Raw genomic sequence first — 27,194 nt, forward strand, 5'->3', positions numbered from 1 at the left:
CTGGCCCAAGAGCTGGTTTGCTTCCAGCCAGCATGGAGACATCGGATATTTGACGATGTGCTTTTACAGGTGGAGATGTTACCTCAACCTAAGCAAAGATAGACTATTTTCAGTCTGAAATAAATGCCAGGAAATGTGGTTTTCAAAGAGCTCCTTTTTATCAAAATTCACCAGTATCTGTGTTTCAAGAGTTAGCAGAAGCCGGCCAGCTGACCCCTAGCACACAGATGACCTCTAACTGCTGACTCTTTGGCTTTGCAACTTGCTATTGTATTTGAGGGACCTCAGCTGTCTGCTCTTGTGCCACTCATCTGCTCCCATACCAAAGAGCTCTGTAGGGGAAGCTTCTTGAGCTCAGCACAGGTATAACCAAGAGTTCCAATGGGATTTTCTTCACCCAGGAAAAATCCCTAAGTGGTTTGTCCAAGATGAAGTGCCGTTCTTCCTCAGGGGCATTTCTTCCCAAGGACACCTGGATAAAGTGGTGCTATTACTTCAGGAAGAGTCTTTGGTTAAACACACTTTACATCCCAAGGGCTGTACTCTCACTGTCAGAGGTGGCCAGGTGACGTGTGTGTGTGTGTGTGTCCCTTAGCAGAGAAATCCCGACCCAGGTTATTCTGCTGAAGCAAGGCAAAGCGAATGAAAACTGAAGGAAAACAAGTTTAAATTGGAAAAAATAGATCACGTTTTTAACAAGGAGGTCCATTTCGAATGGCTGTTTTCCACAGGAATGTGCTGGACCCCCCCCCTGCACTCCATAACCTCACTTCAGAGCTCTGTGGGGTAGATGTGTCCAGCTGAGCACAGCATGCCATGAAACCTTCTAGATGATGGAGTGATAACAGCACTGAGGGGCAGGATTCACTGACCAAACACAGACATTGCCCTTAGGATGAATGTATACAGAGGGATGATCAGTTCTGCCACAAATATATGGACTTCTCTATGCTTAATCAAGGGAATCCGATCTATGGAGTCCTCAGATAGAAAGGGAAGGGCTTTCTGAGGATGTGTTGTGGCTAATCCATATGTAGCAGGGTTTAGGCAAGCGTCTCTGGTTGTCGTGCTTGTTTGATGTTGGACTTCAGACCAATTCATTCTTAAGGATTTAAAATCTAGAAATGCCTGAACAGTGTAAAAATAGTTGTCTGGAGGCTTCTCTCTGCCACAAGGCGCAGCGTGGTGCCACCACCTCAGGTTGTTATATGTACAGGAGATAATACCACACAAAGATACTAACTTGTTTCACAGAACAAAGAGCTTCATCAGTCCAGCTAATATCTGTGCCGAGGAGTCAGGATTCCCAGAAAGGCTCTTTAGCTTTGTACAGTTGCTGTTGTTTCTAGCGTGGCCATCAGCTGTTCCTTTGCTCTATGGAGGTGTGTTTTCCTACAAGGTTTGGGATATCAGTTTAGCCTGGCAAGCACTGAAAAATGTGCCTATCTGTGTTGATAAAAAGAATGCATTCAAACTCCACAGATATCTCCGATTACAGATTTATTTAGGGATTTAATTTGACTTTATTTTGCCATAATCATATAAAGAGATAATTTTACTTTTAAACTACAATAAACTAAATTCCTGAACGCTAAGCAACAGCTGCTGCTGCCGTACACTCAACAAGCTGCATGTTCCACAGCTTAAGGCTCCAGTAAGAGGCTGCTTTGTAACGGAGGCAATCTAACTACCTTCACACTTCATTCAGGAAATACTTCACTTCAGAGGTAAATACCTTAATAGCTAAGTACTCAAAGAATCTTAGCATCATTTCCTCTCTCTACTTGACATCTTCAGAGATGAAGAACTAGTGAGTATCTTGTATAACCCCAGCAGCCTTTGGTAACATGAACTCACATTACATCAGTGTCAGAGGAAAAGCTGCAGCACAGAAAAAAATGAATCTGTGGGGAGAGGGGCCAATTTTTTAATAATAGTTTTACAGAAAAGTGAAACATCTTGATGTCATGTCTCTGATTTCACTCTCTTTCAAGTAGGAAAAAAATTGTTGTAAAAAAGTGACAACATTTGACTCGGGTGAAGGTGTAGAAGCTCCTCCTGTGTTCCAAGCATGAGGTTTAATTTGTTTTTTTTTTCCAACCAACTGCTGAAGTCTTCACTGTGGGTGCCAGTTGCTACTTCTCATAAAAGAAAGTCTTATTTTACTTTGGAAAAAAAGATTTTGAGAGTAACATTCTCTATCTTTGTGGAGACTGTGCTTCCCATGATTTGCCTGGTTCAGAAGGCCCTTGCTGTGTCTGTATGTCCACTCCTCTTAATGCTGCAAGGTTTCCAAAAGCTCAACCAATGGACTTGTGGGGTGATGCTCTTCAGTGCAAACACTTCTGGGCTGAGCTGTGCTCTTGAAGCCTTGCATGGTTGTTCCCAAGCCCGACATGCCATGAAGAACCTTGGAAGGAATTGTGTCCGGGTAAAGAAAATAGCAAACTTAAAACTGGCACCCAGTGTCTGAGTTCTGGCTCTTCGTTAGCCAGTACGAGAAATCAAAGCCCTATCAACTGAATAGTGTTTCAAACATGTGCACAAAAGCAAGGATTAGAGCCACAGCAGGTCCTAGACATGCAACATCCATGGAAAAGGCAGTGAGTTATCTCCTGTTCTTCCATAATCCTCACTACAGGACTGTTCTCTTCCCAAAACCATAGCCAGGACTGAGTTTGATTGAAGCAAAACTGCTCCCAAACAGCAGCTCCTCACCAGCAGAATCCACGTCTGTCAACAATTCACAGCTGTTTTCAAGAGATTCTCATTTATCTTATTTCTTTCCAAATACCTCAAGAACTACTGTCAACCATTGAGTGAGGGGGACACAGGCTTTCAAAAATTGCCGAGTTTAGAGGGCTTAAACACATGACAAAGAGGACGCCTGAGAGCGTGTGTGTGGACCTTGATCCCATCCCATGGCAGAGTCTTGGTCAGTCTTTTCTAGCAGGTCTCAGATGAAGCCACACCAGCAGTCAGTGAAGTAGCAGATCCTGTTCTGCATGTCCAGTGCTTCTCCAAAAGTGCTGTAAAGTATCAGAAACTTGGGATATAACCAGAGTGAGCAAAAGCAGGTCTCGAGCCTAAACAAGACATAGTACATGGGGAAAAAGGAGATATAGCCTCTAAATTGCTACTCAATGCCTTTTATTTTAAAGCTGTTGCTAATTTGCATCTGGTTTATTCCTGCATCTCTATTTTTCTGCTTAGCTCAAGCTCCAGCTTTTTATATTTTAGCATGTACGTAACATGAGGATCTCCTTTGATGTGCACTCAGGGAGGGTTTCTGAGTCTCAGTAATGTGTCTGTGTCTGTAGAGTCACCAAAGTTTCAAAAGGATTTTGATGTCTTTTGGTTGGTTTTTTTGCAGCGGGGTGGGGCTTGTGAACCCATGATTCCTTATAACTCATACAATTCCAGTCCTGGAAGAAATCTCCATTAATAGTGAGTCAGACTAATGCAAGTCCCCAGATTAGCATATTGTTATATGCTCTATCAATTTAGCAAAGATCCTTACTGTATAGGACAACAGTTCATCTCATCCTCATAATTTCATTTAATTTCTACCAGTCTAACTGCCACTCATCCATCGTCCTGAAATATTTAAGCACTAGAAGTGCCTGAGGAGGCTGTGGATTTTCATATCTGTAGGTTATTAAGAACAAGTTATGCAAATATTGGTTAGGTCTAATTCTGGTAGTCAGTCTTGTCTAGGGAAAAAGAAATCCAAAATGATCTCTGGTGTTCCCTCCAGCTGTAACTTTTCTAGTGACAGACACCCCATGCCATATATAAACAGAATACGTGATCCCAAACACCATCTTGTACCATACAGATGGATGCTAGCGAGTGTCTCGGCATAAACTGCACTTTAATCCACTCAGATTTCCAGATGGTGGGAATATTGCAGAATACCCCATTATACTTACTTGTAAGGCTTCTCCAACCCCCCTCCTGAGAAGAGTTATTAAGAGTGGCTTTGTCTCAGCTTTTCTGTTTCCTCTTCATAATGATTCTTTTTCCCAGAAATTTTCAGTCTAATTTGGAGGCTTAGGAGAAAAGAAGCAGCCACACAGGATGTGTCTGTGCATGCAAAACCATAGCGGGAAGCAGCCGACAGTAATTTTGTCCTTTTACTCACTCCTGTCTACTCAGGTCAGAGTCCTGAACTTCTGCAGGGCTGCTCCTAGTGAAGTAATCCGGAGGGATGTACATATTTCATACCTTTAGCTGGAAATGCCCCCCGAGGCTAGGCATGAGAGAACCTATATCATGCTATCAAGAAAGGGACCACAAATGGTTCATGGGAATTCAGTGATATGAGTTAACTTGGAAAGGTCTTTTAATCTCAGCCTTTGCATTTCAGATGAAGTTAAATTCATTAATTTGAGCTGCCCTGTAGAATTTCTGTTCTGGGGATGAATATCATGTTTTCAAAAACATCTCCTCCATACAACCTCTGCCTGTGCCTGAGGGCCATGTACATTGTGAAACTGAGCCTCAGTCCAGCTGCTCTTCTGAAAGAAGAACGACACACAGCACCAGTCCCAGAGGAATGGAGAGATCCCAGGACCACGGACTGGGATGTTGCTCCTGAGACCAAACTGAAATTTGCTTTGTCTTGGCCTCCACACGCATCCCCTGAGGTGCAAGGCTGTTCCAGGATGTCATGAACTCTTATTCATTTCTTGGGTTTCAGTTCTCTGGGGTAGGAAAAAGGCAAGGGGAAGCAGTGGCTATGGCAGCTCCTTTCTGCCGTGCCCACTCAAAGCCATCGGGGTGCTGTGAGTGTCGTACACAGCTGAGACACGAGTTTGCTGGACACTCGACACTTCTTCCTATCAATTCCAGATTAAGCTTGAAATTACTTCGACCAAAAATCTAATGGAAGAATGATATTGGCAGTGGTTAGGACTTTTTTTCCCCCCCAGATGAGCTTTTTTAATGAAAAACTGTGTTTACAAAGAGATATCTCATCCTCATTAGAAACCAGGCGTTCAGCTGACTTTTCCTAGTGCTCTGCTAATCCAGATGTTAAGACACAAAGCAGAACTCATAGCTGAGAAATGTGACGGAGTTCCTACTCCTCAGCCTGCCTACAAAGGTGAGGCATAAGCTCCAATTTCTCTATGTTATGGTAGAAAAAGCGTTTTGGTAATCAACTGTAGCCCAAAGACTTCTGACATCTACTGCTATAACTTGCCTGTATTTATGCAGAAAGGTCTGGCAGAAACTTCGCCATGAGTGGAATTCAACTCTGTAGTCAATTGTAGGTTGCCATTTTCCTCTTGCAGACAGGTCTACTCGATAAAATAATTATAGTTCTGTGAAACCACATTTCCCTCTGATCTCTGCAGAAAGCCAGGCATAGTCTGCTGGGAGTACTGGCGGGACGTAGACGCATCCTGCACATATAATTTTTCTGCATGCCCATGGGCTTTATAGTACAATCTTTAATGAGACAATCACATACTACTTTTCCCCTGCCAGAGGGTGGGAAGCACTCCCAAAGCACAGCTACTTAATACCTTCGTTTGCTGCTTGGTGTTCAGCATGTGGCTCAGAGGCCAGTTCCCTGCACACAATGGGAACCGGCCTCTGGAATCAGAGTTAATTTCCTCTAGAGACCTTCATGGAAACAGCATTCCCAAGACTGATCTTTAAATCTGACAGGAATGTACTGACTGGAATTTTCCAAAACTCCTTATCCTGGGTACAAATCTCTTTCAGCCTGAACAGGTAAAATTTGGCAAAGGTCCAAGTAACGGCAAAGAGGGTCTTTGCAAAGAGTGGCCCTTGTCCAAAGGCAAGGCATTGCGTTGCCACTAAGAAACTCAGGAACATCTGAGGCTGAGTGAGCAGAGGAGGCTGGACTGTCTCGGGTTGGGACCTTCTTGTCTCTGCAGCTGGCACCTCATCCCCTGCTCTGGGTTGGGCAGGAAGGTGACTGCCTTATCCTCTGACCCCGCATTGCTTTTGGATGCGGTGACACGTGGCTCTCTCTCATTCCCACTGTGGGGAGGGGTGTCCATAAGCAACAGTATCCCGACGTTGTTGAACCTGCTGATCCTTGGGGCAGAAAAGTGGTGTGAAGATAAACGCCTGTTTTCACATTTCACCCAAATCTGGAGACTCTCTGTGAGGGCTGTAAGCAGCCCTCTGCCAGCTGACTGTGAGGAGTGCCATGGAACATCCCATCACAGCCACAAGCTCAGTGGAGCATGTTTGGAGGTAGATGCATGAACGGTTGCAGTTCCCGTGCACTGATACCAACCTAGGGTTGTGCATCAACTCTCTGTTCTCTGCGAGCCCATGAAGATGGAGGAGAAGGAACGCAGACTGGCAGGAGAGGCTTTGCTTGGGCTACATCTGCTCAAGGCCCTTGGGCCTAGCGATGGGCACTCAGGTCATGGTGGCACAGCCGCTCCAGCCTGTCCAGCCAAGCAGGGTCCACATACCCCATTTGTGGCCCATTGAATGCAAAGATGAAGCTTGCTAGAGTGTATTCTGCTAAGGAGAGCACAGCATTAGCACTTTCATTAATTCAGTCTGAGAAGAATCTAATAGCATGTTATTTGTGTCTGCTTGGTCATGTCTGATAATTCTTTCCATTTCAAGATACTTTAGGCGTGGATAAGCCTCTTCCAAAGAATGCCTTGCTCTGCCTAGTACAAGCATTGCATTGCATTGCCACTTTGAAATACAAATCCTTTGCTGAACGCAGCAACAGACAGATGAAGATGACTGCAGCTCATGCACAGTATCATTACAACAATCAGTCAAGACCTGTAAAACCAACCACATTGTTTGGAAGTCCTTGCTCAGTCGTGTCCTTGCCATCACTTCCTCCCAGCTCATTGTCCCCAAAGGAAGGTGGGCAAAGTCCATAAACCCTCTGCCTAAAAATGCTTCCGACCTGGCAGACACAAATTTCTCCTTCCCTTACCCACTGCTGTAAGGAACACACCATCAGTTGCCCCGGAGGAATCCCCCCAAATTCAGCCACAGCCCAGCCACCACCTCCATATACTCTTTCTCCTGGTATCCAGGAGCCTGCCCATAACCATGATCTCTGCCAAAGGAGCCTGAGAGGTGCAGGGCTTCCACCTGGGGCAAGCGTGTGCGTGGGAAGGAGTCTGGAGCTATCAAACCCCTATGCCACCCCCAGCACCTCCGCTCCCACACCTCCATCTCTGCACGACCTGACCAGGCAGTGAATCAACAGCCCAGAGCATTTGGACTCCGTGGTCTCTTCCAGGATGGAGGACACAGTGTGGCAGTGTCAGCTCCCTGCTCCAGCTCTCCCAGACACTTCCACAACTGCTGGAACTGCTGGCCCCATGTTGTGTGTGCTTTGTGCCTCAGATGCTGCTGCAGCAGAGAGCCCTTGGAGGAGGGTTGTGCGTGGAGCTCTATCTCAGGTTTCATCAGGCTAAGACTTTCACAGGAAACTGTAAAAATAGGACAGGAAAACTTAAAAAAGTTCTCCCTTTACTATTTCCTTTGAATATGTTTTTTCAGCACTTGGAATGTCTGGCCTTATAAACTGCCTCAGCCAGCTTTTTCTTTTCTGCAAAAGTCCAAACAGTTAAACATCAGGAATGTGGCTGTGTTTGTATGAGGTAAGGAAATGACTAGGTGGAGAAAGTATTCCATGAGAAAGGAGCCCTTTACGGAGACCCTCATGCTGTTCTCCCTGCATCCCCCATCCCCCCTCCCACCAAAGCTGTCACGTATCGACAGCCTGAGAGGCTTAGCAGATATTCAGAGTTGCCTTGTGTGCCGAGACCTAGGACCGGCGTTGTAAAAACCTCTGCGTTCACATTTAGTGCAACCAAAAAATAATCACGGGGTTTGGGGTTGGCTCCTTGCACTTGGTTGGTTGGCTGGTGGCTTTTGGATGCCGTTCCCTTGTGTTCTTTCCCATATGTTCATGGTCTCTCTATGAGGAGGGCATGACTTGCTCCATTAAGCATTTAATTTGGAAGTTATCAGCTCTCCCAGCAGGTCCCAGAGGGCAGAGCCAGCTTTCTCTGTGGGCTCTTTAGGGAACACCCCCATCACAAGCAGCCAGAGTTTGTGTGAGGATCTTTTTGGGCAGAAGTTTGCCGCGGGATCTGCCAGATTAGTGCCTTGCCTTGGTTGCATCGACTCTCGCTCGCTCCCAGAGCTGCCTATTTATCTTGCTCCAAAAACCCAGAAGGTTACAGACAGAAAGAATTGCAAAGCTGTGCTCCTGTGGCCTGGGGAACCAAGCTTCCTGCTGATGGAAATCATTCATCGAAAATAGAAAAATTGATATCGGGCTTGGTATCCGCTCCCCTTACTCTCCTGTACTCGGTTGCTGGAGCTTTTAGAGAGCAGCGTGGAAGGCTGCCAAAGCCTGGGGCATGTGTTGTAGTGACCTCATCCCAGCGAGGTCTGGAGCTCCCCAGGGATTACTTACAGGCAACGTTTGTCCTTACTGTTTTAAGAAAAAAAGCCTTCAGCGAAAGCATTGTTTATTATGAGAAGGAATTTGATTTTTAGCAAAGAAAAATTTCTTCTTTCTCGCTGCTCTATTTATTTATTTTGTAAAGAAGGAATTCACCCAGCCCATAGCCTGTCCCATGAGGGGTTTCCAGCCAAATGGTGCCAGAGAAATGGCAGGCTGAACAACGGGGTGGGAATGCAGAGGAGAGCTCTTCAGTCCCTTCACCTTCCTTTTAGCCTGGACGCCACAGATCCGCTTACACGGCTGGAGTTAGGCATGTCCGTGTTTCTAGGACTGTGTTTTAAATAGCAAGGAAAGTAGTGCAACTGTTTCTGCTTTTACATCTTTACCCAGGGATATGAATTCCCACTGAAAGCATTAATTTACTCGGTGACACCCTGCTGGGTAGATAGATGTTATAGAAGTGGAGGAAGCTATCTTTTTTTCTTGTGAAAATTTTCAAACAAAATACTTCTCCAAAGGTTTTTTTGGGTTTTTTTTGGTCAAAAACTACCAATTTTCCCAAAGGGACTGTAAGAACCAGTTAAAAGGGAGTAAAATGTTAATTTTAAATGCGTTTTGGGTTGGTGGTTTTTTGTTTTTTGGTTTTTTTTTTTTTCTCCCTACAGCAAAGCAGCAATTTAAATTAGATGAAATGAAGTTGTAAATATTTCAGGTTCAGATACCGTTTCAATTCAGGTGTTACAAAACATTTGAAAAACGCCCTTGTTTATGGAAATGTTCAGTCTGAGATCTCCTTCAAAGGAATCAGTCTGAGTTACTGAAATGAACATTTCCCTGAAAAATAATGGCATTGAGTTATGCTGTATGTCCCGGGGAAACATTCCCTACAAAAGATTTCCATTGTTTTCATTTAGCATTGGGGAAACTGAGCAATAGAGATGGTGCCTTCCAACTGTTGTACATAAATGTTTGATAGCCTCGGAGTGGTAATTTTAAATAGTCTGAAACTGATTATTCTTTTTTAATGAGTCCAAGCTGCATTTCTGTCATAAATTATAGCCATGGCTGGCAAAGAGCAGTGCATCATTCTTTATTACCTCTTGTAGGGGGTGAGACAGGTTCTGGCAAGGTGAACTTGGGTTAAGTAGGGTAAGCAAAGCCAGGGCAGCTTCCCTGGTCAGCACAGCACCCCAAGTGCTGGAAATTGGGAAGCCACAAGGTTTTGTGTGCTGGTTTGGCTGAACGAGGAGTACTTGAACTCGCTTAAAGCACTTTCATGTCCCACCCCTTCCAACAGGACTCCATGCAGCACGTGGGTGAAGGCAGATGTCCGCAGCAACCGTGAAGCGTTTCTCCTAGACACACTAATTAGGAAAGTTAAAAATGTCTAAAGGGATATTTTCAGAAAGCTGCTTGCAAGTGGAATAGCGTGGCTCAGCGTAAGAGCATGTGTAATGGCATGGATCCCACCATTAACTCCCCAAGGGTTTGCGGCTTGGAATTGTCAGGAATGACCATTCATTAGCTATAGGGGTTCCTAACGATCTCCATGACAACCAGCCAAACATGGAAACTGGGAATGAGGTCTATTCCTGTTACGCTTCCTCTTCTGAGGACATCTGGGGCCTGTGTTGGCTGCAGGATGGAGTAGGTAAGACTCGTTGTAGCCCCAACATGGCTCTGCAGCATCTGCAGAAGTCCCTAGTTCAGGTTAGAGGGTGCTTCAAAGCCATACGTGGGGGGAGGCGAGGGTCTGAAAACAAAAGAGCATAGCAAGGAGTCAGATTTCTTGTGGTTAATGCAAACACATTGACACTTCAACTCTGATTCCATGGTGCCTTTTGCAATTTGAGCGCTCACTCTCCTTGCTGCCTGCTCAAGACAAGTAGGCATGAATAGTAACCTAATCTAACTCTACGGCGATAAGAATTCTACAGACTGAATGTGCTGAGCACAGTCCACTTTGCATTTAGTAGGGCAGGAAAGAAAAATGAGATCAGTGCATGGATGAGGCTGATGATAGATGCTGGGAGAGAAGCTGATGTCGGTCCTCTGCTGTGTGTTTACTGCTTGCAGAACTGTATTTGGAGAGGTTAAGTCAGGCAGTGAGCTGACGTTTTTTTTGCAGCCACAGGTGATTGGTAAAGTTCCAGATTTGCATGGCCCTGCTGTGTTAGAAGTCTCTTCTGTAGAGGTGAAAGGATTCTGACTGCTCCCAAAATAAGCCTTGATCTGGTATTTCTTGCAGTCACTTTAATGAGAACCTTACCTGCAGATGGAAAGGTGGAACTCATCCATATCCTACCACTGGACAGTTATTGTAAAGGCTGAGTAAGCTTGAAAGAGGGAACAGGAAGAAAACTCAGCTTTCAGCGAGGAAGCCACCTCGTCTCTGTTTTTCCAAGAAATGTACCAGCAAAGACCAGACTTCTGAAGGACAACTACCTGCAACAGGGTTCCTGGAAGATGGGATCCCATACATAGATTGTAAAAGGGCTTTAGACATCTCCTAAGCATGCATATTTCCTTAATAAAATTTGATTGGTGCCTCATTAAAAATTTAATAATTTGACCATTAAAATTAGCAACAGATGGGAGCTGGAATGCAGCCAGGCTTTCTGGACTCCAGACTCTAATTTCCTTGGCTTCATTCCCTCCAGAGAAGTCATCTACATATGAAAATCTATTTTTGTCAATTATTTTTTTAAAGGGGGGTGTTCTCCTTACAATTGCGCTTTCATTATCAGTCTCAAGGAATTCTTGTGGCAATGCGTCAGCAAGATGATGTGGGAGGTGTAAGTTTACCCCTTTCCTCTCTGTACAGCGCTGCCGTGCCTCAGTTTTGGGTTCTACAATTCTGAGATCTCAGTCAGAGCCCTTCGTAGGGACACACCACAATGACATCAGCTGCGTGTTCTTCTCCATGCTCCTTTTGACTAGGAAAAGGGGAAAGCAAGCTCTATTTATTAGGTGTTTCTGCGTTATCCTAGAGTTAACAAGCCTTCAGAATATCACAAATGTGCGATAGGTCACCGTAAGCTCACAGGCACTGCCACATTCAAAGAGAGCCTCAGCCCACCTAGTCACAGCCACCGAACACTCCACCTGCAGTGATGCTGCAGGACAATACTGAACCAAAAACAGCTCCAAAGTGTAACTGCCTGGGAGGTTATGAAGTGGTATGAGGGTGGATTGAGGGTCCCCTGGATGAGACGAGTTTGTATCTCAAAGCTCTGGTGGTGTCTATAAGCTAATGTTTGGGGAACAGCATAGGAACAGGGCAATCCTATACAATCATCCTCTGTAAGACTTTCCCAGGCACCCGCAGCTCACAGTCTTCGACAATTCACAACATCTTCACTTAGAATTCCCCTTCACTTGTATGTTGCCTGAAGAACCACTTTTCCTCAATTTATTTTGAGGCAGCACCGCTTCTTATCTGTCCATGATACCTCCCAGTCCTGGCTCTGCAAGTGAATAACCTGCTCCTCCTCTGGCCACTCATGATTTTTGTCCCCTGCTACCACGTCTTCCTCCAGATGTTTCTTTTTCTGACTGAGGACTGCTGACCAGTGCAGCTCTTCCTCATATATAAACCCTTCCACACCTTTAATCATCCTTGTTGCCCTTTTCGGATTTTTTTCCCAGTTCTGCTAGCTGCTTTCCGAGTTGGGGGCTAGGCCTGTAAGCAGCCCTTAGGATTAGTTAAACTGAGCTTAGTGATGATGCTCTCTCTCTTTTCTTAATTATTTGTCTCCTAATACTTTAGCAGAGTCTGTGAGCTTTTTTGCCTTTACAGAGTTGATCACTCCATTGAAATAGGATCACAAAGCGATTTCTTGCATAGTTCTTTAGGTGTGATTGTTGAGAAATTTTAAGTTGTTCACTGGGGTGGGTATAAAGAGTTCTCCTTGGTCTTTTTCTCATGGCTGAAAATTTGAGCAAGAGCCTTTCAGGTTTTTTTTTAAAAAAAAGACAAGGGGTGAGAAAACAACTCAGTTTTTGTTTATTTCTTTTCTAGGAATAAAGTAGAACAAACTAAAGCATTAAACTTGGCATGGCAGGAGACATTAATAAGGACCATGTGCTTTGGTATCTTGTTAAAATTTGGGTCAAAAAAAAAAGAAGATAATTATTTGGTAACTCACCATTGCAAACACAGTATATATTTCTGTTCTAATTTCCAAACAAAGGCATTTTTATGAGATTGTATCACCTTTACACCAATGTAACTTCAAAAATCATTGCTCTCTTTTTTTTGTGTGTGAAGTTCTTCTTGCTGTGACCTCTCAGTGACATCCACAGACCAAACTTCTTTTGACACTTCTATCAGCATGAGTGTTTGAGTATGACTCTGCTCCCAACTGCTCCAGAAATACAAATCAGAGTGAGCATTAAGCTGAAAATAAGCAATTACTGTGCTAATTGATCCTTTCCTAGAGACAGAGGAGGATTTAATGTGTGGTTTCTACGGAGCTTATGCTTACCCTGATGCCGGGTGGGGACACATAACACAGATGAACCCCACACAGTTTTCACTCAGCACAAGCCACAGGACCTGAGGAAGGCAGATCAGCACAGGCACTGACAGTCTAAAGCCCGCAGAAATAACCAGCATTTCCAGATGATCTTTTACAGCCCAGGATAAAGGCACTCTGTCATGGCTTCATGCAAATGTAGGTTCTGCCAATGTGGCTGTCATGCCAACATACCCTATGGGAGAAAGCTTTCTGACTCAAACCATCTATTTAATTTTTTTTTTTCTTGCTTTTTATTCTTTGCACATGTGTGTCAGGATTTAAATAGAAGGGAATTGATTGCAAAGATCATGTGTGGAAAGACTTATATCTGAGAATTTGCAGGCCAAGAAACGGAGCTTTGCTTTGTTGAGTGTCTATATCATACTAAGACTTTTCTGGAAACAGAACTATTAATCTTTAGATGTGGGTGCCAGTGCTGCCCGTGGCTCATGATTTAGGTATAACCACCCTCCACACAAGTTTTTTTGTTGCTTCACATGTCAAATCCAAATGTTTCACCACGAAGACAGCTGTGAGCTAATCTGGGTACTGATGCAGGGATTTGGGTTCACAGTCAATTACTAATTACTGGGCACTCCAACATCAAAATTCCCCAAGCAAATCTCAGCCAGACTATCTGAAATAACAGCTATTTGACCAACACCTAACTTCCTTAGACAGTTAATGTGGAATTTTCTGGTCTGACAATAACATGGTTAAAGGTCCTTTTTCCAGCCGCAGATCAAACACTTACATGCAATCATCTATTCCCAGTAGAAGGAAAAAATCTCTTGTTTAAGAATTTTGTTTCCTGATGAATGCCTGCTGTGCTAATATCCCTAATCAAGGGTCATGAGAGCCCAGACAGTGGCAAAACCACATTCCTTAGTGCAAGCAAGCCCTCCAAAATCTCGTTGGTTTTAAGGGATAGGAGGATCCTTGTTGGGAATGGGAAACAGGCTGGTTGTTTCTGCAGCATCTGGGTTTTAAAGATTCAGTTAAAATTGCCAGGGGACCTTTAAGACTTAAACCAAAGAAATTAATCACAATGACGTGTGTTACTGCAGGAGGTTGCCTTTACAGAGACTGTCAGAGAGCATAGAAATCCCTTTGCAGACATCATGGGGAAAAGGTTTGGGAGTTCTCTCCCAGACTGTTTTGTGGGTGAGATCTAGGACTCTCACTCTGCAAGCCGAGTAGAAGTGATCTGACAGCAAGACATCACTATCCTCTATCTCCACCTTACAGGAGCTGTCAGGCCCTAAGGCTGTCCATGAGAGATGCTTGTCCCACGTCATCTCCATATGCATCTTCGCCCCTAACTAAAATTAAGTTTGATTGCTTTCCTCACCCCAGAAGTTCCATAGAACAGGTGAACTTGCAGCCCCTAAATTGCCCCTTTGTCTAACTTCATATTTTGAGTTCATTCTAGGGGCAGTACTTAAAGGGAGTGACTCAAGGCATAGAATAAATATAGTTGATGGGATGAGCCTGAGGGAGAAGAAGGAAGAGCTGCTTGGAGAACCTCTAGATGATCACATGAAACATATATCAGAGAGGTCACCACCTCCAGTACTGGTCTCCAGCTTGGTCTTAAATTTTTGTTCTTTTCATGATTGCAGATCTTTTTTTTTTTTTTTTTTTCCCCCGAACTTCTTGACTTTGCACCTGAATGGCTGTGTTGGTAGGAAGGGGAATAGGCACTCTGTTAGACAGAAAACCTTGTGTTTGTGTCTTGATCTAACCTGTAGATGTTATTGTTCTTCTTCAGACTATCGTACTGGTCCCTGCTTTAGCCAAGTAAATAACCAGATGTGCCAGGGACAGCTCAGTGGGATCGTCTGCACCAAGACCATGTGTTGTGCCACCATTGGACGGGCCTGGGGTCACCCATGTGAGATGTGTCCTGCCCAACCTCACCCCTGCCGCCGAGGCTTCATTCCCAACATTCGCACTGGAGCCTGCCAAGGTAAACGCCATGAACATCTAAAGGACGTTCCTTTGTCCATCCTCATGTGAACTGAAAGGGCGAGTGATGAATGCCTGCCAGGAGCTCCAATACAGAGAACAGTTCTCGGTGTAAACTTTGCTAAATCCATCACTGTATGTCACAGAGCATCACCGTGGACCTTGGGTCCCATGGCATCATCCAGGATCAACTTCCCTCAGTTAATGATTCTGGCCATACTGTGGTTCTCAGGTGACTTCCTCATCCCACAAGATGTAGTGAGTCAGGCTAGTGTTTCTCCAGGTTTAAAACTAAGTTACAGCCTTCCCTATACCCTCATTCTGTTGTGCTGCTGCTGTTGTTGGACCTTCTGCCCCAGCTCTGCAACATGATCCACGCTTGGGTCAGGGGGCTGGTGCTCTGTAAATTGTATGATTGGTTCAAAACAGAAGCCACGACTCCTTCATGATCACACAGGCAGTTACAATATACATAAATCACACACTTAGAGGTTGCAGTCAATGTCTGGGACACCCAGGCAAAAATAGCAGAATGGTCCACTGAGCTCCCGTCAGCAGATCCTACTGGCAGCCGTCCTGGAGCTGCCATTGCTTCTCCCTAGGGGTGGGTTGCAGGGGGCTCCATTTAGAGTTGCATGAATTCCTTTCTGCATCTGCAACTCATTTCAGTCTTTACCTGCCATGATCAAAAGCCAGAATTACAGTCCAAATCCCACGCTGGTCAGTGTCTGTAGGATAAAACTGGAGAGGCTGAAGAGGAGAACTCTGGTCTATTGGGCCAAATCTATTCAGGAGAGCTTGGCCAATTTAATAGATTTGTAAATCACTGTTACTCAGAGCAGAACTGGTGTATGCATATCTGCATCACGTGAGCATACTGGTTCTGACAGCAATTCCTGAGGCCTTCTGAGGTGCTTTGGAAAGCACAGTTCACCGGTGAGAGCACGGCTGCAGGATGAGCCTTCCAGGGATGGGGCTGAAGAGCAAAACCTTACAGTCCGTAGGTTCTCCTCTCTTCCCTGCAGCAGATGTTGCTCTCTGAAGGCTGCAGGAGAACATCCCACCAAACCAATTCTCCTCCCCAACTCAGCTACCAGCCTGGAACAAACCACGTGGTGGTAGACACATTGATATTTGCTTTGGAAAACATTACTCTACTTTTGTCTCCTTGCATAGATAATCCAGCAATATCTTTATGTCCATTTTCTGTCCTTCACCTTATCTCTAATGTTCTCTGATGGGTAATTCCATTATGACATGTAAATCCACCTGCTTGGAGCAAAGCTGCTTCTTTCTCATAGCACCCCCACCATGCTGGGGTTGAACCTTCAGCGCTTGCAATGGCTGTGCTTTCTAACACCTTTGCTCTTCGTCCTGTAGATGTGGATGAATGTCAAGCCATTCCTGGCCTCTGTCAAGGTGGTAACTGCATCAACACGGTGGGTTCTTACGAGTGCAAGTGCCCTGCAGGACACAAGCAGAGCGAGACCAGCCACAGATGTGAAGGTAAGATTGCAGACTCGTGCACAGCTTCACCAGATGGCTCAGTGCTGGGTTCCCAGATACGCTCTGAGAGCACAAGGGCATTTAAAAATGTGAGAATCTCTCTGCTCACAGGGCATCTCCAAGGCTGGCAGAGTAGAGATGTGAAAGAGCTCCTATGCCAGCCTTGATCCTGGCTTCCAGCTAGGAGGGAGTACTGCAAGCATCGAGGCATGTTAGAAAATGTACTGCAAAATTAATTTCTGGTCTGTTGATCTGCTTCCCAGAGTCCAAGGCAAGGAAATGAGGACTAGAGCTGGTCTGATCTTCTGATCTGCTCTTCAACTAGAAAGAGGGTTTTTTCATGCAGGTGTTTTCTGAAAAATATTTTAATGGCAACAGACTCATTGAGCAGAAGGGACCTCTGGAGGGCTTTAGATCTCTGCTTAAATCGGAACCAGCTTCAAAGTTATATCAGGCTGCTCAGTCTGATCAAGTTTTGAAAACTCAAAGCCTTTTCTTTTGGGGCTCTTCTCCCAGGGTTGCACCACTGTCATGGTGAGGAGTATTTTAGTTATATCCGCTTGAAATTTATCTTTTTGCAGCTTACAACTTGTTACCTCTAGTTCAATAGCATAACTGGAAGGAAGGCAAAGCAGGTGGAGTCTGACTAGCTGGGATGGTGATGGAATAAGACAACCAGAAATAACATCATGGTTCTCAGCGCACTGCAGAAGATCTGATTCCGTGAGATGTGGGTACGGAACAAGTTAATGCAGTGTTGCTTCACTGATTTAGTGACATCTTTCCAAACTGACAGGTTGTCCAGAACCTGAACCTTGTCCTTGAGTACAAAGCAGGCACAAATGCAAATGTGGTATTAGAGACATGAAATGCCAGTCAGCAGCATGCCTGTGAGCATCCCTCCTTGGAGCAAGTGGCCTGGTGCTGTCCCAGCCCCCCAGGGGAAGCATACCTCCCCGCCAACCCAGGGCTGTCTGCTCTGCCTGGTTTTCCTGTCTTTCTGGTGACTTTGTAGGATGCACCTTTGCTCATCTTCAACTGAGCTGTAAATGGGTGTGACCTTTTCAGCCTCGGCATCTCTTGGGTATGATACAGTGCTTCAGCAGCATGGTTCGTGCTTTACAGTTTGGGATGCTCTAAAACCTGACTGTGGGCAGCCTGGGGAGTGCAGTCAACTTTCAAACTCTCTGCAGAAATTCCCAACCTGATGGAAGGGAACTTTGCAGAAACTACTCTTTTCCTCTTCTTCAGCCCAGAAGTTGGAGGAGTTTAAGTATTAACTACTTTCTAAAGACACATCAGTAAAGGACCCAGATGCTTTGCCCTGGTGTGCAGGTGCAGCTCTGCTCTGAACATGTGGGCAAGCTGATCTGCAGTGTCGGCACTCGGACCCCCATGGCTGGAGTCAGGGCTGCGGGAAATGGAAAGGATCAGTCTCAGCAGCTCAACAGGGTCTGGTAAGATGATGCAGAGAGCTCTGCCATTTTCAAGGGAAATACTTACCAGGTGGTTAACGGAGTTGTTTAGAAATGGCCAAATACCTGATCCTCAGCCTGGAGGACTACTTTCATTTGGGGTAATAAACATTTAACGGTGTTATGACTAGTTGTGGTAGTTAAGGCAGCACTCTGCCTGCTTCTGGGACCCTCTAGAACTGCTCCTTGCTCTTGGACTCAGGATAAGTCAGTCCACTGTATTACTTAGTTAAATTCAGGACTCACCTAGGTAGTGAGAAGCAATGTCTTGGTCCATGCTGTAAGACACACACTTCTGTAGGGAAGCGTGGAGCGCAGGCAGGATGGGGCACAGTCAGTATGTTGAACATTCACAGTGCCACCAGTCTGAGCCCTCTTCATGAGAGTCTGGCCCCAGTTCCTTAGGTCCAGTCTCAGCACCTCCTGTATCACTGCTTGGCATGTCTCTGAGGTGTGCAGATAGGAAGGACACGCTCTCCCCAGGCATTCTGCAGCAGTTCTCATGGGCCTGATGCATACCTTGCTAGGCAGGCTGCACCTCTCGGAAGTAGGGGAATAAACATTTGTTGTATTTTCCAAACATCTGGCAAATGAAAAGGAAAAGAGCATTAAACTTTTCTTGCCTTGGTTGTTAAAGCTCTTTCCCACATACCGTAATGAAACCCTGCTGGCCTGTGTTTGCCATTTTAGGGATAAAACCTGTTTGTTGTGCTGGTGTGGCTGTGTCCCACCTAGCTGGCCTTCAGGAACTCCACTTCCCTTTCATTCCTCTCCAAGTCTCTGCTGTAACCAAGACAAGGGATGATGACTGCACTAGGAATCCAGACGTTTAACCTGGAATTTGTTTCCAGGTGGCAAAGTTATTTTCTGTGGCAGAACTGTAGGTAGTGAACTGTTACACCGAGAGAACACTTAAAGCATAAATCATATAAGCACAGTAACTTAAGCAGTCACCATATAAGCACTAAAGCATCTCTGTGGCACCGTGGGTTTGATGGCATACACTGTCCCATGGGGTTCCTCCCAACTCCACGGGACAGTTCTTGGGGAAAGGAGCACCACTGCTCCCAGGTGATCGTTCCCATACCCCCACCTTCCTGCAATACGGACATTTTCCTCGCTAGGATAATTCTAGTGGTCTCTGTGTCAGTGCATGCCATGTGACCTGGGTTCAGCCCTTCCGAAAAACTTTTCCAAAGTGAGACACCAGCTACAGAGGTTAATCCTTCGGTGGGGGATGGACATACTTTTATGTTGAAGACATCTGTGTCCATGGATCTTCCTTGGCAGGATGCCATGAGACTTTCTAGAATTTTAACAGAAGGGTTTCTTGCAGTGCTCTGGCATCCAAGGACTTGGAACTGATAGAATCCAAACCAGCCCTTTTATGTGCCTCTCAGGTGAAGAACCAGTCCCTGAATCCAGTGATGTCCCATGCAGTTTGGCTGGCCAATGGGCAAAAGCTGAACTGCACTAGAACCGCAGGCCCAACCTTAGGACACAAAAAGTTGTTCTTGCCTAGGTCTGCTGCACCCATGCTGGCTGGGGACCAGGCGAAGCACATATGAAATCAGTTTAGCTGGAATCTCCTATATACCAAGATTAAAAACAATCCATTGTCTGAATCTGTCATCCAGATGCGAGGGGCCTCTGCATGGGTCCCCACTTCCCAGAACGCCTGCAAAAGCAGCATGATGTGGCCATAAACATCTTCCTTTCACTCTCCTTCCTGGATGGCCATAAAAAGACATCTCCAGCATCTACAGTGTCTGTTCCATCGCTTATCTTACCTCAATTGCTAAGGAGACCACCAAAAGAGGATGCTTTTCTTTGGTATGATTTGTTGACCTAGGGGTCCTTCTGTGAGAGTGACATAAACACGAGGGATGCTCTAAACTGACAGAGATTGTTTTTGAGGGCTTGTTTCCCAGACATGAATCACCAGCACGTCCGCACCAGGCAGTCAGAAGGTGGAGAGGATAACCTTGTCTGGGTTATCACTGCTCCCTTCTAGGACATGTACCCCAAGTGAGTCACTAAGACGATGTGAATAGGGGAACAGAAAGCCCACATCTTGTAAGGGGTTCATCTGAAAATTTATAAACACAGGAAGATCTGGGACCTGTCTCAGTTTGCTGTGTGCTTTGATATGTCAGGAGCAAACTGTTTGGGATAGAATGATAGAGCACTGAAATCCTGATTTGCTGAAATTGTCTGTACTGCCAAAGTAACCTCCTCACTGAGCCAAGGGTTTCCATCAAAATAACAGCCACAAGCATAAGAAGATACTTTCTTTATCCAGGTGTACTCCAAGCCTAAAATCTCAAAGCTGCAGGAGTTCCCTTGCTGAGTCTGTTTGCGTTAACTTTATAGCTGGTGAAAGGAGTGATTTCTCAGCTTGCACTGAGACCATCTTGCTTTAGGAAGAGGAGATGGTTTCCTCTTGGTTTTGGATTCCTTATCCGAGCCTAGCATCCAGGAAATAGTAAAAGTAGATTAAATGTCTATGTTAAATTCTTCCCTAGTTCCCAGGAGCTTGTATTTTCTGCTTAGAAGATTCCTCCTGGGGAGTGAAGTCAGCAGATGGGATTGCGTTTGAGCCAAAGGTCAGAGCCCGTGTCACTGTCTGCTGATTAATGATGTCTCCCTCATTAACACAGCAGCATGTACCACTAATCTTCTTTGGGCTGTTTATTGGTGGGAATAGGCAGGAGTAGAGATAATGTTGTTCGTTTCCCATAGTGATACTTATCTCTCAACACAAATGGCACCTGGAATTAAGGCTCCATTTTCAGTCCCTGAATCCCTGAGGAATAAAGATGCTTTTCTTATGCAAGATCCTCTATGCTGATAAAGGAGGCCAGCTCAGGCCCTGATCTCCCAGGCATGCAAGGGGGCTGCAGCTGGATGCACTGAATGAATTTTGGTCAGCTCCAGGAGGAAAATGATGTCCTTTTTCTGTCTGCAAAACGTGAAAACATGCACACGACATTAAGTTTAGATTTGAACCTAAATATCCTCCAAGTTCAGTGCTGCTCAGTTCCAGAGTTATTTCTGCAGCTCATCTCTACTGAATGTGACACTTTCAAATAGTGGCTTATTTTATGCCTTTGTTCATTGTATTCTGAGGGAGCTCGAGGGATCAAGAGTGTCTGAGCTTGGGGCTGTGCCTGAGCTTGGGGCGGTGCAACTCTAATGAGAAATTTTTGGCACAGAGAGTTGCCTGCTCACTTTCTGAAAGATAGAAGCAGTCTATGAAACACAGTAGTGATGGGGGGGTGGACTGAGGGTGGGGAAGGGGAAGGCTGCTCTCTTAACCAGCGCTGGAGACAAGGCCAGCTTTGAAAGTGCTGAAGGATTGCATTTATATTGTGTTTGTATGAAAAGATGAGCAAGGAGGGCAGATACTGGCTGCTTAGGGCTAAATTGACAGAAACTATGCATGGCTTATGGGGAAACGGGGAAAAAAAAAAAAAAAAAAAAAAAAGCAGAATCTGTTAAGGTTTGCAGGGGAACATGAAGTGTGTGAGCCCGGAGAGAAGGGCATGCTTATATCCAGCTGACTTCTTCATGCTGCTGGAAGGCAAGAATTGCTGAGGAGGCCACAAGAAAACACTCCTGGCACTAACAGTGCAAAATGAAGAAAGGAAACATCAAAGCTGAAATCAGACACATCTTCCTGATACAAAGCCCTTTACCAATAAATCGTGGGGAAGTGGGGGGGTTGTTACACAGAGGGACATTTTAAAATTATCCTGGAAGCAACCATAAAAATCACACTTAAGGGAACAATTCCACGGTATGTTCTTAAGGGTGGAATCACTGACTGGATAAAAGTTTTTCCTTCCATAATTTTAGTGGTTCTCTGCCAATAATGTAACTTTTCTTAATAGCCCTTCCTCTCCTGCGTAACTCCATTATCAGGGAAGTATGTAATGCCAGTACCTCACCCAGGGTGCTTTCCAGTGCCCCAAAAGGAATAAGTGTCTTGCATCCAAAATTGTTCCAACATGATAACATACTACGTACAAAAAAGTATGTGGAGAAACACCAGGCAAGGGAGCGAAAGGCACTGCTTTGTGCAACAAGCTCTGTCCAGATCCATCCAGGCTAGATCCTTTTTGACCTGTCTTCAGCATCCCCAGGAGACAGATTCTGCCAAGGGAGAACAAGTTCTTCAATTACGAATCTCACCCCTTTTTACTCGCCCCTTTCTAGGGTACGTGTAGGGTGACATGTTAGATGCTACTTATGCCCCCGTGGGCTAAGTCTTTTTTCACCATTGCACAAAATTCCAAATTTTCTAATGAAGACAAGGGTCTATTTTTTTACTCTGTTGAGTCTCATTCATGTTTCTGAATTGGAGGGAGCTCTCCTGCATTTTCCATGAGCAGAGTGTGGGTAGGCTGGCCCGCTTTCCTCACAAATGGAACATGATAGCCATTTTATTAGCATGTTTTCAATTTTCTTACAAAATGTCTACAGAAGAGCTCATTGTTTGGCTCCATTAAAAGCTCATTTCCATGGATTTGGTGTGGTTTGGAGGCTTCCATTACTCTCCTCTGTGGTTTCTTTGTGCTTTCTGGAAGGAAAGGTCTGAGAGTCCCGTGCGCTGCACGAGAGAGGGCTGATGAGGCATGACCTCTGCTACGTGACACAGAGATGTTTTCTCCATCAAGTCCTGTTTTTTTAGCAGATGGAAAGGTTGGGGTTTCAACATGTCTGTGGGCACCCGTGTTGGATGGGCTTTGCAGACTGCAACTCTCTTTCTGAAGCTCTGTAGGCTTTGGCTTCCAGCATTTTCAGCCTTAATGATCAGGCCAACTCCAACCCAGTGAGTTGGAGACCAGATCCAAAATCAACGTTTGCATTGAATTCTGCCATTGTCTGAAGAGCAGAGCGCACAGAATATTGCTTTAATTTTTAACAGAGAGTTGGAAAAGTCGTGAAGTAGCCAGGTTGGAGTTGGAAGAATTCCCTACCCAGAGCTGGCAGCTGGGTGTTAATGAGAGGTGTACATATCCATCCCACTGTGTCAAGCTCTCCATGGACTTCAGCTCTGAATGAATCAAAACTATGAGACACTTTACAAAGAGAAAATAAAGAAGGCAAATGTGGTGGGGAAGAACTGAAATAACAACAAAGCCCCGAGCTCAGTTTCTCAAAGTACAGGATGTGCAAGTAGTCTTGGGAAACTCTGGCTTTTTTTCTGCTTCTTGGGTTTCTAGCACTGCTCTCATCTGAGCTAGGATTTTCAAGGGGAAAAAAAAAAATGTTGCAGTTTGATTTAACCTTTTGAATTAACTGTTTTTCCTTGAGAATGGAACGCAGTTGCTGCCCCCACAAACACACACTGTTTCTTGGATGACTGATGCCATGTCGTAAGTATTGATCTAATAAGATGCCTGCCTGTCAGCTGGCCTCCAGATCTCCGGTACAACAAACTTCAGAAGAGCTATGCAGAAGTTTTAAGCTGTTATTTCTAAGAGCACAACCAGCTTTTGCTTCGGAAAGCTCTTTCCCTTCCAGTGTTCTGCAAATTGTAACCAAACACAGGCCTGTAATTAAATGACAGGGTAGGCTGTAGTGATAAAATCTCTTTCGCTGCAGGGGCCCAGGTGGGGGAAGTGTTTTTCTGTCGATTTGCATTGCTGCCTTTCGAGGTTTCAAGTCATGTCTGTCTGTTGGAGGGGCTCTGAGCATCAAAGAGCTAAAGGAGCACTGCAAGGATGGAGGTGATGTCTCTGCTGCCTGCAAAAGGCGAGTGAAATCTTTGGCTAGCTGAAAGCATCATTTCAGAGTTCCTACGAAGCCAGACAGGAGTGCATCTTCCCCCTCGATATATGAGTGTATAACCTGCCCTATGCACTTGGGCTTAATTTTGTGCGTGTTGAAATCAAGGTTTCACTTGATTCCTCAGCACTCAGATTTCCAGCCAAAGTAAAACAGAGGAGAATTGTGTTTGTAACAGGTTGTGTGAGCAAGGAGGAGAGATTGAAGATTATTTCTTTGACCACACGAAGCACCCATGGGGGGCCTCTGTCCATACCATATGCCTCACTTCAAAAGGCTCGTTTTACTTAAACACGTACACTGGCAGTGTCTGTCACTGGGCTGAGTGGGATGAATTTCACTCTGTCTCACTTCACAGGGAAAAATCATCACTGTCAGGGCACAGCTCTTCTGCCCTGTTTAGACATTTCCATTCAGATGTGATGAATTACTGCCTGGATGAGATTATCTCTTTTTGCTGAGTGTAAATGGCATCTAGAAAAATCTCTGAAGGAAATGCTTGCTCTGTAACCATCTAACCCATCTGACCACAACTCAACATGCACCACTGTCCGGATCGTTTCTGCAGTCTTTTCCTCTAGATGTCTAACAGTGTAGAACCTCTTATATCTCTTTTCCCTCAGAGCAAGGTGGGGGCTTCAGAGTGATGCAAACTGACTGGCATCATCAGATGTCTGGGGCTGTCCCACCCTCCAGCCAAAGGCTGGTGGAGTGGAGGGGCAGTACCTGGGGTGCAATGGCAGAAGGCTCCTGGCAGCCTCTCTAATTTTAGAGAGAAGGATGAAGTTTATGAGGATGTTTCTATGAGGAATGAGGGCAATGCCTGGGCCTTGAGAGTCACCTCTCTGCAGCCAGATTCCACGTCCCCTTGCCCTCCCTTGGATTTGTACCTATGCTAGGGAATCCTTTTACAGACATTTTTAGGTGAGTTGTATCCATCCCGAGCCTTGGAGAATACCCCTATCCCTGAGGTATGTAGGCCAAAGATAATTTACCATTGGTGTAAATCTGTCCAGTTCATTCCAGCCTGAATTTATAATGTCTCAGCTTCACTTTTCATCTTCTCTTTTTGAGACTGCAGAGTCCTGTGCTCTCAACGTAATCGCTGTGTGTCTCTTTTCTATGATTTCACCACATTCTCACAGTTTCTTGGATAAATGTAATCGAGTCCCTTAATGTCAGGTGCGTTTTTCCGGGCTTTGAATCGTCCCCACTAGACTCTAAACTCTTCCATTCTGTTAACACTCTTTCGGAAGAGCTGACACCACACAGAGCTGTGGCAGCCAGGAATGATCCTAGTTCAGAGGTAACATCACCCACCTGCTTCTGCTCAGCCTTTCTCCCATACATCAGGGCTGCACTAGCATCGCTAGCCACTGCATGGCACTGTGAGATTGCAGTCAGGCATTTCCCTCCTAACTCAAATTTTTCTCAGTTTCACACTGGACAAGGACACAGCTCACCACCCCTCTGCGTAGCCCCCACCCATTTCTTACAGCAATGTCTTGCCCATTTCTCAGATCTGTCACTGTGGCTCATATCCATCATCACAGGCAGGTCTTCTGGCTCCCAGCACAATTTCTTCTGGTCCCTCCCTTGCCCTGATGGGGTGGGTTCAGGTAACTCTTCCCCACGTGTGTATGCTCCCTTCATCACTGAAGTCTGCTAGATGAGCTCTTCCAAGGACATCCTCCATCCACACTCCCAGATGAGAGATCTCTGCCTTTTTTTTTTTTTTTTTTTTTTTCAGATTAGTCTTTGCCCTGCAGCAAGTCTAACCTCCACACATGCTAATGCCATCAGGCTGTGCAAGGCTGTTATTCTGTTCACATCAGAAAAATCCCCTCGAAGGAGCAGACTTTGACCAATTCCTTTTCATTACTTTCCTGCCAGCCCCAGGCAGCATCTGAATTGCATATAAAAATCCCCTTATCCATTCACAACAGCACGATAGATTTAAAATACAATAAATAAAGTTGCTTAGCAGAAATAATTTATTTTGCCAATTGCCAATGCACTTTTTTTTTTTTTTTTTTTTTCCCCACTGTAAAAACTATTGGGCAAATATTCCCTCTGTCTTTTACCATCGCCTGGACCATGACCACCAACCGTCTCTTTGGGTGGATTAGTTAGAGATTGGATCTAATTCCATCTCATCTTCTGAAAGAGATTTCTTTTGGCAGTAGAAAAAAAATCTACAAACCTGCTCCTAGACAAGTCCTTAGAATCAAGTGCTCCACAAGCATGGCTGGGCCCTATACATTTAATTATATTGACGTTTTGGTCAAAGTTTGTTGAAAACAATTGCCTTTTTCAAAATAGCTGATTTGCCACTCTGTTCCCTTTGCTTTTCCAGGTTTCAGGGTCCCAGGTGATAGCTGCACACAAAAGCTATAGGTTGTCTCTCTCTGTATCATCTGCATAGGTACTTGTCGAATTTTCTCACAGTTGTAATAGAAATGGCCTGGAAAGTTTGGAGAACCCTCTAGTGTCTCATCTTTACAACTCAGTTCTTCCAGCGTGGATTAATATCTCACTCTGAGCAAGATTCCCAATATAGATGCTTTGTTTCAGGCTCCAGACTCAGGCATCCAGGACCCTGGCAATGGGGCCAGTCTCCATGTCCAGCTTGTGGTGAGGGTCTGCCGTATCTCCACACTAGAGAGATGCCTGTAGAGCACACTGTGAGTTCAAAGGGCAGAAGCTACATGACTGGGACGATTGTCTCTGAATTTTGGCACTTTTGTAACCTTTCTACGATTATTACCACACGTCTGTGCACTAGGGCTGCCTGGTCCCTCTGCTGTCTGAGGCCAGCTGTTGAACTTTGACAAAAATCTTGTTGCAATGTCCTTATTTTTCCATGCTCTTAAATCCAGAGAGAGATGCACCTCCCTGGTATGTTATATTGTCACAGACACGGCAGTGGGCTGCTGGAGGAGCAGGCTGCTGCAGCAGCAGTGTGTGGCGGGGCTTGCTAACATGGCTGGTGTTTCTTTGATTGCTGTGGATAATTAGATGTGATCTCTCCAAGGACTCAGTGTATATCTCTGTCTCATTAATATTCCCTGTGATGAGATAAATAGTTCAAACTATGGCATGCTCCTGGCATTGTTATGCAAATCACACTGAAATAGAACTGCTGATTGAGAAGTTGAACCCAGAGTGGTGTGTCCGGACCCCCCCCCCCTTGCCTGACTGATAGTACAGAGGGCTTTCACCTGGATTTAGATGCCTGAATGTACTTCAAACTGAACCAAACCCCTCCTGTACGAAGAAATTTGGTGAATAATGCATGAGCCCAGTGCTTTGTTAAAACACATGGTGTTGTCTCCGATCTCTGCTTTCAGAGAGGTCTCGGAGTCACACGGAGGGACCTGCTGTCCCACCACAGGCACATTTCTGTCCTGAAGCTTCCTTTGTACTCCAGGGAGCTACATGTTTTAGATCAGCCTACCCAAAGACCTGCACTGTCAGTAGAGATGAGCAGAG

The 27,194-nt window shown here is 45.2% G+C and overlaps 1 protein-coding gene across 1 annotated transcript in view; it reads left to right on the plus strand.

Moving 5' to 3' along the window:
* LOC141970846 (fibrillin-2-like) overlaps positions 1–27,194 on the plus strand; it is a 109,762-nt gene that overhangs the window by 31,320 nt on the left and 51,248 nt on the right. The window contains exons 6-7 of the mRNA XM_074927738.1: positions 14,732–14,929; positions 16,309–16,434. Of these exons, the coding sequence (XP_074783839.1) occupies positions 14,732–14,929; positions 16,309–16,434 (324 nt within the window). The remainder of the gene's footprint in view (positions 1–14,731; positions 14,930–16,308; positions 16,435–27,194) is intronic.

This window comes from Athene noctua, chromosome 27, assembly GCF_965140245.1.
Source record: "Athene noctua chromosome 27, bAthNoc1.hap1.1, whole genome shotgun sequence".
Lineage (NCBI taxonomy): Eukaryota > Metazoa > Chordata > Aves > Strigiformes > Strigidae > Athene > Athene noctua.